Source organism: Teleopsis dalmanni, chromosome 2 (assembly GCF_002237135.1).
Source record: "Teleopsis dalmanni isolate 2A chromosome 2, ASM223713v2, whole genome shotgun sequence".
In the NCBI taxonomy this organism is placed as follows: Eukaryota; Metazoa; Arthropoda; class Insecta; order Diptera; family Diopsidae; genus Teleopsis; species Teleopsis dalmanni.
Window position 1 is genome coordinate 147,346,049 of NC_051847.1, and position 11,014 is coordinate 147,357,062.

Below are 11,014 nucleotides of genomic sequence, written 5' to 3' on the forward strand. Positions count from 1 at the left end.
TTTGCTTTATAAACTTAAGAATTTTTGAATTAACAAATGTGTATACATCATAGTGATTTTCATTATAATATAATAAATATATACATATAATACATAATTAAAAGTGTATAGGGTTATCAGACGGTCTTCATTGAATGCAAATATTTGATTGCAAATAACAGAATATGTGGCATAAGTTAGTAATATCGGATAGAAAGTAATATTATTCACAGCATTGGAACAAATAGTTGTCTATATATAAAAGATTATATTTATTTATTAATAAAATTAGATGAATTCATTGGAAAGCAAAATTGTTAATTATGGAGAAAAGTGAATTTAAGATTTATCCATAAAAATTTTTACATATGATACACAAGATTTTAGTTTTTTTTGGTTTCCAGCATTATCGAAAGGTATTACTTTACCAACTATGGAAATTATAATATATGCATTGATGTATGTTAATATAGTAATACCTAATATTTAAGTAATGTTATAATGTGTATATACAAATAATTTTAATAAATTTAATATGTTATTGAAAATAGTTTGAATACTAAAGCGAGATTTTGAAAGTACAATATTTAATTATACCTAAAAGTTCCATTTTTGCTTCTAGGACTCACAACCACTTTTCTGTTTTTTACATAAACATTTTTCCTTTTTCTGCAAATAATAATTTACATACATATTTCATATAATTAAGCACAAAAATAATAAGGCAAATGATGATATATTTCGTGGTTTAAGCTTATCTGAGTTCAGATGAGTCACTGGTTTCCTAGCTGTAGACATTCAAGTAAACTATCAATGTTCAAAGTTGATTTTAGCAGGTTCTGTATAACGTGTAGGGATATTTTCACTCATCTGGTTTCCTAGCTGTAGATTTTCAAGTAAACTATCAACTTTCAAAGTTGAATTTGGTAGGTTCGGTATAACGTGAATATTGCCGTTCACCTTAACTGCGCATGTCCAGTGATTGTCAGGATCCAATTGGGTCCAATTCCCCCTATTCGACTGTAATTGAACTAATTGAGGTCTGTAGTTTTGAATTATGAGATTTATTACTTTTATAATTGTCTTAATTTGCTTAATTTATAGAATTTAAGCTATTTAGAGTTTATTATCTTAATACATTTATTTTGTTTCTTATTGTGTATACTTTCTTATTGTATTTTTATTTAATAAATAATTTATTAGAAATTTAATTAATATCGAGAAAGAATGTTTAAAAATGTTTGATATAAGATATTGTTTTTTATTTATTTAGTACACCAAAAATAATTTTAAAGACTTAGTTGTTACGGTAAATTAAGTTATTAAGTTTGAATAATGTTGTACATCAAATTTAAATATTAATGACAAAAGTTTCTTATATATGTTAAATATATTATAAATTATTAAAAAAATTATGGTTAGAGGTGATTGAGAATAATACTTCAAAATTTATAATTTACAGAAATAATGTACTGAATTATAAAAAAAACAATAGTAAGATAAACGTAATATAATTAAACATTTAATTATATAGTACTACAACCTTTTCCTACTACAACAATAATAAAACATTTAACTACATCATAAATAAATTTTAATTGTTTATTGAAAATATCTCAAAAATATACTTGGCATATTTGTTTGGCGCACAATATTTTATTACAGTAGACTAATATGTTAAGAAATTATTAAAAGTCTTAAATCTACACATTTCTTTTATTTTGTACTATAAAAAAAAACAATTTTAAATAATATAAAATAATTAAAAAAGTAAAAAAAAAATATTTTAAAAATTTCAGAACAATGACGAGGATGAATTGAAGGTTATAAGTATAGCATACATAAAGAGAAATTAAAAAAATTACATATAAACATATGTACTTAATATTAATAAAGTATTTAATTTTAATATAAAATTAAATAAAACATGATATAAATGGAAACACACAGGACCAATCACATATTTTATTTTGTTCAATAGGTATCTGTAGTCTAGTATTAGTACTAGTCCAGTGTCACTAGTCTAAATTGTGAACAGCTGAAAAATCTCAAACCACTTCAACTCATATCGTTCCACAACCATGGTTCTTCGAGAACATTTCTCAAACAACTCCAGCTCATATCGTCCCACAACATGGGATTCACCTGATTGAACACCATGTGACTTCTGAATGTTTCCTAAGCTTCAGAAATCTTTCAGCTAAAATTTAAGACTCCTAGAGATTATAGTATAATTGAAAAGATCCTATCCGGACCTGAACTTTTACATGGAAAAAAGAAGTCGACTACCCATTTGATTCTTCTTAAAGATACCACTGACTGTATAGTTTTATCAGAGTTGGCTGGGCGATAGGGTAGTACCTTTATGGGATCATCGAAACAGCCAAAAAATGGGTATCTACTAATAACGAGCGTGACTCAGTTAAGTATTTAACTGGACTGCCATCTTCTTCATTAATGAGGGAGGGTAAAGAATGAACTTTAACAAGCAGTTTAGCTAATCTGGTTCACTTTTTAATGCTTTCTGGCAATGGTTATTTCAGAACACTCTCTTGAATTGAAAGCTTTTCGTGTGTTCTTACGAAGGCAAAGTAAGTTAGTAGTAAGTAAGTTATTTTGAATGTTTTTAATAAATTATTAAAAATCAAATTTCAATGATTATGTTGTTAATTAATATATATAAACCGGTACATATCACTTGTGAAAAACATAATTATATTGACTTATGGTCAGCATTTACTAAATCTCTTTTCTACAGATTAAATTTAAATAAAAATTTTAAAACCGAATGAAATCCTTACCCCAAAATAATTTAAAATCCAATTTCCAATCATAATTTATCTTAAAAATATATATAACAGTTATCACTAATTTATTGCCTGTGTGCTATTTGTAATTAATTTCGATTTTAATTTATTATATATATATTCCCTTCTTGATATAGGTTATATATAAATTTACATTTCTGCAATGAAAGTAGTTAATATCCTTACTCAAGAATATTATGTCCGTAATTTGGAGCAGAACACAAATGCAGTAACATTTTTGTTAACTAATACTGGTTTAACACGAGAGTTTTGATTTTAATTTTAGCTGTCAAAAATATCAAACTGACATCTAAAATCAAAAAGTAAAGTATCATATGTTCACACTTTTAAGCTACTTTCACAAAATATATTTGCTATCGAAATTAAGAATAGTTTGAAATGACCGATAAAATTACAATCAAAACTCTCGTGTGAATCCAGTATAAGACTATATTTACAATTAACTCGATAAATGATCAGCAATAAATACTAACACTTCGTTTGCAATTAACTCGATAAACGTTCAGTAACAAATGCTAATATGGTTTGATATTTGTAAGTGCAAACCTGGGATACGACCCGGAAATTTGTAAGTTCGTGTTCAATAAAAACATATGCTGGGTTCGTTTTGGTTTTTGCTCTGACAAAAAATCGTTTATTTTGAACAATAAACTAAATGATTCAGTTCTGGTTTAAAGTCTTGATATAAACATTGTAAGCATATTATTACAGTTTTGAAACTTTTTCTAACACTGGTTTCTTGTTATTATAACCTCATTATATTTATTATTATAATATTATAATCAATTCATAATGTTGAAAAAATTATTGAATATAATTTTAAAAAATAATAATTCATTATATATTCATACTTATTACAATCCGACAAACATGTTAGTTTCATTTTTCATATACCGAGATGCTGCAGCTATTAAGACCGAGTGTAGCGTGTTATGTCAGCTTATCAATTACAGATTCAATGTTTGCTCTCAACAAAAACTTTTTATTTTAATCTTAACCTTAACTTAGGACGATGATCAACATGAAATTCAAGTTTAGTCTTCGGTTTAACACTCATCGAGAATGTGAAGTGAAGTGAATATCGCATACTTCGACCGAATAATTTTATAAATGCGTGTGTGATTTAATTTAAATAATTTTTAATTATTTGAAAAATGATTTTTAATCATAAAAGTCACAAAAATATATCAATTCTACAATTGAAATTACTGCTCTGTTTGTTGTTTTATATTAAAACAGGTAAGTATTAAAAACGTTTTATTAACGTTGCAATTGCTATTAGAAAAAAACCCAATTCTAGAGATCAACCTTACTAATGAGATTATAGAGTTTATAGACATGAGAAACTACAAAAACACAAAAAAAATGTAAACAACTTTGATAACAGAATGAATTATAATAAAAAAAAATTTCTTCATTCACCAAATTCTATTTTTTGATTAAAGATTGTATATACCCAAAGATTTATAATACAACCAGTTTTAAATAACAGTCAGTTCTTGAACTTGTACACAGGAGAACAATAACAAAAATTTTTATAATAATTTTGTACTCACTAAGTATATGATTCAGTTTTAGATCTTATATGAAATCTTTCATGTAATATAAGATCAGAGAAAATTTGCATTTTGTATTCTCTCTAACTTTTTTTAACTAGAAAAATTTATTCGAAGAATTTGTATTGTCTTTGTTATACTTTCACACCTGCAGGGAGGGCCTTACGGACTATTGAGTAACATTATTGTTTATGATGTTCTTTAGAAGCATTTTGCAATAATTAAAACCGAAACTTATAATATCTTCAAGCTGATCTTGGTTTATTATACTAAATTCAACAAACATATTTTATATAGATGCGTTCAAGTTGTTCATTTCGATTTATTACGAATAAATAATAACCCAATTTATTCACTGCAAAATTCAAGGAAACAAAACATTACATTTTAAATTTAATAAGTCTAGTATTATGATCCCAGTGTAACAATAGTTGTATTTATCATAATTCATATTATTGGAAATGACATTTATTGTAATAAATGAAGCTTCAGCTTCAAGTTTTTGGTAATATATTGTTAAAATATGTAATATAATATAATATATAAAAACTTTTCCGGGATGTGTAAGAATACTACACATATATTTTATGTTCGATTTGTATATTTTTTTGTAAACGACATGTTATTTCGATATTTGTTTATAATAATAAACTTCTCTGTTTGACTATTTCAATACATGTTAGTTTCTCAGCTTTTAAGATAGATGAATAACCCTGCAGACATTTAAAAAAAAGAAAGATCCGATTTTTCTCTTTATCCAGGCTCACCTGTTAACCACTAACAGGATTTTACTAAATGATTTGTGTTTCTTTGATCAATTAATGAATATTTGCAAACACTTTGTACGTCTATTCGATTGATGTACCTTGTTTAATTGGCAATAACATTCTATCATATCAGCCAAAGCGGTAGAGTAAACCAGTACATTAGAATCAGGTTATGATGAGGTGAGAAACTTTGCTTTTGCTTCGATTGAAATTCAGAATATTTGCCACAAGAACTAATTGTGTTTTTTTTAGCTTTTGTCCTTTTTAGCTTAAATGCTGTTTTCAGTCAGAAGAAATTCAAAATATTATATATAACATGTAGATATAATCACTAACTAACATCAAAGCTCTATATTGTTTGTCGACTATTCTTGATGGATATAATTCTACTAATTAAGTGATAAGTTAGGAGAGATGGACCAGTGTTCAAAGCCCAATTGAGCTAAAATAAACGCCCGTTGTGATATCAATAATTAGCAACAATGACTTCTTTATTCAAATAAAAGTGAACCAAACTGACAAGTCCATAAACTTTGCTAAGTAATTTTACAGGATGGCAACCCTATAAGGTCAGTAAAAAAAGGGGTTTCAAAGATTTTGAATTTTCTCCTAGCCAATGATGGACTCTGATACATGAATTGGAGTACGTTTTTCTCCTTATCCGCTGAGCCACAATTCCGACAAAAGTAATTATACGGTAGATTCAGCATTATAGAATGTCTTCTTATTATGTAGTGATTTGTCAGCGTCTATACAGTAATTGAAGCAGCTAACTGGCATATTTCTTGTCCAGTTAAAACTAGTTCGATCTTCAAATGTGACAGAAGTTTTTATCTGCAGAAAATTGTTTCGTTACATTCAGAAATTTTGGTTCGATTGCCAAATTGGCAATACTAATAATGTCAGGCAGTAAAATAGCTGCCTTAACAAGATCGTCTGCACTGCAATTGCTTGGAATGTCTTAATGTTCAAACATCCATGTGAGCTGAATATTGACACGCCTAGCTAGCTCGTTGAGAGGAGTTTTTGATAGCAGCCTTGCTGTCCGAGGAGATTACTATATTTAGTTCGGGGATCTTGTTGGCTAGGCAGTTGAGTTTTACTTGAAACAAGTTTTTAGTCAAATCTATTATTTATTTGAAAGGCTAGTATATAATTAAAATTGTTGCAATACGTTTATGGTATCATTCTTTATAATATTTTAATATGGTGTAAAGGATAGGAAACATATCCATTAATCTTTGATGATTTATCATAGGGTTCTTATTAAGCAGTAGCTTTCTATTTATAATATACAAATTTTTGCAATGCACAACTATGCCATATATAATTAAAGGTGTTTTTTAAAACCAATATAATTATTGGAAGACGTACGTTATCCTCGCCCAATACTTTGGTTCCTATAATTAAGTTATGGGTAGTGCTTTTTCTTTATTAAAATTGTACTGATGGTCTGCAAGTTTTGCGTTCATTATCCTTAATGCATGTTATGGAGGATATCGTTTATAGAGCTGTGTATCTTTCAAAATGACATTAATTTACTGTTTCATTTATCTATGCAGAAATGTACCTTTTTCTATACAAGTTATCAGCAGTTTGAAAAACCCAAGTATTTAATATATTGCTGTTAAAACACTTTTAAAAATACTTTATATGTTTTAAAGATCATCAATAATTAAACATAGGTTATCAATGTTATGTATATAACAATACTTCTTAAAATTGTCTTTAATTTAAATTAAAAAATATTGTCTCATATTTATTTACTTTTCGTTTCTACAGTATTTGCTGATTGTGATGAGTTTTTATCTTGGAAGTGTGATAATGAACAATGTATAGATATATCTAAGCTTTGTAATGGGGCAATGGATTGTGTGGATGGTTCAGATGAAACAGCTGAAAACTGTATACATTTAAGAGATAACTGCCCAGGTTATGCATATCGCTGCACTTATGGAGCTTGCGTTAAGGGACATTCACAATGTAATGGCATTATAGATTGTGTAGATGGCTCCGATGAGCTACCAATATTATGCCAAAAAAATTCTACAAATTTTCGGGGCACTTGCAGGTACTAACATTTATAATAAAAGTGATAATTAAATAACAATGAATGAAATAAAAATAAAAAACTTTAGAATTTTTATGGATAGCATCTCATTGTGTGTATTACATTAATGGTTGTTTATATGGTCTTATTTAACCCATTATACTATTTTAAACTATCACTTACCAAATTTACACATAGGATACTATCGGGTGTTTTTTTTAGCTGCATGAGAATTTAAAATGATATCACAAGACAGAATATTAATAAAATAAAATTTTTTTATTATAATCTGGTAAATAATTTCATGGTATTTATTTTTTGAATATAATTTCCGACAAATATTCACCGCAGCTACGAGTTAAAAGGTCTATTCGATCAATCCAATTTTTGACTATTTTTTGAAAAAAAAAGTGGCCTTATGACGTTAATGGTAGCATGAACATTGGCCTCAAATGCTTCAAGAGTTGTGTTGGTTTGTCGGCATAAACCAATGACTTAACATAGCCCCATAATAAGTAAACAAGGGCAGTTAAATCGCACACAAATGAGGGGGCTACTTAATACGATCGCTTCTGGAAATAAAGTTTTTACACAGATTGATTTCGCAATAGTTTGTTAAGCGCTGTATGGCAAGTAGCGCCATCTTGTTGGAACTAAATGTCGTCGAATTTAACTGATTGATTTTTGTAAACAGAAATTAAGCGAGCATGGCTTGATAGCGCTCGTCATTTACTGTAACGGCAGCTACTTTCTCATTTGGAAAGAAATAAGGACTGATGATGCTGCGAGAGTGTAAACTGCACCAAACAGTCAATTTTAATAAATGTAATGAGGATTCGTTAACGGCACGAGGGTTATCCATATACAGGAATTTTGCTTACTGATGGAGCCATTATACTGACCGTAAAATGGACGAAATGCTCTATCAATTTTTCGAACAAATTTATTTGTTTTAAAGCAAATTCTCATAGTTTGAAAGCGTTGTTCTAGTGAAATGTTACTAAACAGAAATGTCAACACAATTTAACATTGTTAGCTGTCAAACCAGCTTATCGATATCGATAGTTTTTATGCAGCTAATAGAAATATCCGACAACAGTGCAATTATTTTCTAACAACATCCAGCCATTTTATTATAATTCTATTCTTGAAAACGATTTCAACTTGTATTTGTTCACGTTTTCATTAAGGTGCATTGAACACTTGAGACTGTAATATCATGTTTCCACTGCGGTTAAAACTACTTATGTTAATGAAATTAAGATTTAGTTCTTTCCATTGATTTATGTATCTGAAATAGCTCGTTTGTTTACATTTTATATATACCATATATACAGAAATATTTCAAATTTTGGTAATTTCTCTAGTATGAAATGTACTTTTAAGGGTTGCATTCGACATTTTACGCCTTAAATCAGTTGATATATTTATAATAAGCTCATTTATATGAAAGCTTTTTGTATGATAAACTAACCTCATTAGAGGCTCTAATGAGCTAAACTGTCTAAATAACCGTTCTTGCCAGTATGTTATGTAAAGCATGATTCCAAAGATAAATAAAGCTCAATAAGGCCTCAAATAATATATTTTTGTTATGAATGTATAAAATCATTAACTAAATAAAAAATTTTACTATTATACAGTTCAGATGAAAAATTTCAATGTAAATCTGGTGAATGTATATCGATACAATTAATTTGTGATGGCACAATTAATTGTAGTGATGGTTCAGATGAGTCAGTTGAGGTTTGTCAAGTTGCTTATTGTCCTTCATATGCATTCCGCTGCGGTTATGGTGCTTGTATACAAGGCACTTATAAATGTGATGGAGTAAAACAGTGTGCCGATGGGTCTGATGAAGCTGCGCAATTATGCGGAAGACCGCGTGTATATAGTAATACTGCCGCGTGTAAAATTCCGAATGATAAAAATTTGATAGCTCGTGAAGTCCTGAATATGGCCGTGGTCTTCCGTAGCGGAGCAACAGTATCGAAAAATAAATTAGTGAAATTTGAATGTAATACTGGTTATTGGCGGCTTGGGGTAGGAAACAGTGTGTGCGGTGAGAATGGTTGGACTGAATTAGTGCCTAAATGCATAAGTAAGTTTTATTAAATGCAATTTACAAAGACGTTAGCTTATTTTAATATTTCTTAAAGAGTGTTGTGATGCAGAAGAACTGTTAGAAGGTTATTCGACTAGTGTACGATTTACACCACCTACCGGCACTACTACAAATGCATTTTGTAATGACAGAACATCCGTATTAGACGGCACGAAAGCATATATTACCTGTGCGAATTTTTATGAAGAACCACCGGGCAAAAATTTTCACAATACTATGGATTGCGATAATGGTAAATGGAATACAAATAGAATCGCATGCGATATGAATTGTGGTCAGATCCAACAAACACTCGTACCTTATTCCAAAAATGGAATTAAGGTTAATGTAACGAGTGTTCCATGGCATGCTAGCATATATCAAAAATATGATTTTGTCGAATATAAATTTATCTGTAGTGGTTCAATTATAGGACCACGTTTAATAGTTTCAGGTAATATATTTGGAAACAATTTTATATTAAATAATAATAGACATTGAACTATTTTAGCTGCTCACTGCTTTTGGGATCTTGCAACGAAAAGTGTCGTTGATACAACCATTTTTGCTGTAGCGGTCGGCAAGTATGTACAAGCCTTTGACAATGATGATGATAATAATGGTGTGCAGAAAAGAAATGTCACAAAAATAATAATTAGAGAAGAGTGAGTATAACTTTTACTGAAACTAACATTTATTTTATATGTTTCTTTGCAATTAGTTACAAAGGAGCAGCAACTCAGTATAAGAATGATTTTGCTATATTGGTACTTGAAGAGCATATACAGTTTACCGACGTCATAAGACCCATTTGTTGGTCGTTAGAAGAAAATGCAGGACGTGAAGTGCCTTCAAATGTTTATGTGTATTTTGCTGGCTGGGATAATGTCAATAAAGATAATCCCGAATTGCAAAGGGTTACCATGGAAACAAAATCGTATGGTGACTGTAAGCGTTTAGAGTCAAGTTTGGCTAACGATAAGTTTTGTCTTTCTGATGCGAATTTTGGCATTGCTTGTCATGGTGATAGTGGAAGTGGTGTATTCATGAAAATCGCTAAAGGAGGTTCAGAATACTATAAATTAATTGGTATTATAAGTCATGCACCTAAAAGAGCACAAGATTGTGCAAACAATATTGTAACTGCTACAAATGTCAAATATTTTGGGAGAGATTTTGAAGATATCTTCAAAAAAGAACATTATAAATATTTATAGAATGTGATAAAATTAATAAATTATTTAAAAAAATATTAACATAAGCGTATTAAAATTGCATTTATATAAAATTGTTTGTTTTTATAAATATAACATATTATTAAAAGAGATACGCTTCTAGAAATGTAATTTAATAATATAAAAAATTAAAAGACCGATATATACGTTATAATATATCCAATGATTATTGAAATATTGCAATGTATATTGTGTAGATTTCATTAAAATCTATTGACAAGATATATTATTTTTTAAAAAAATTATTAATATAAAAGCTTGTATGTTTAATTTTATATTTAGTCAATAAATTAAAAAAGAATAAATATTTTATCTCTTTTATTCTATACTGTTAATGTCTACCAATATGAAATACAAGAAATTAGTCACCTAATTGCTGATGCTATCTCTTAGGGAAATGATTCAATTGTTTTCGTGTCGGAAAGGTTATTTCATTAATCAGAGCTGTTACAAGACCTACGAGCGGTTACAAAACTGCTGAATATAATTATTCCT

At 28.6% G+C, this 11,014-nt stretch overlaps 1 protein-coding gene across 1 annotated transcript; it reads left to right on the forward strand.

Moving 5' to 3' along the window:
- Window positions 1-3,863: 3,863 nt before the first annotated feature.
- LOC119683768 (modular serine protease-like) lies at window positions 3,864-10,542 on the forward strand. The gene is made up of 6 exons (XM_038097627.1): window positions 3,864-4,046; window positions 6,913-7,201; window positions 8,824-9,281; window positions 9,340-9,738; window positions 9,796-9,949; window positions 10,006-10,542. The coding sequence occupies exons 1-6, from the start codon at window positions 3,962-3,964 to the stop codon at window positions 10,499-10,501; spliced, it is 1,881 nt and encodes a 626-aa protein (XP_037953555.1). The 5' UTR covers window positions 3,864-3,961; the 3' UTR covers window positions 10,502-10,542.
- The last annotated feature ends 472 nt before the right edge of the window (window positions 10,543-11,014 follow it).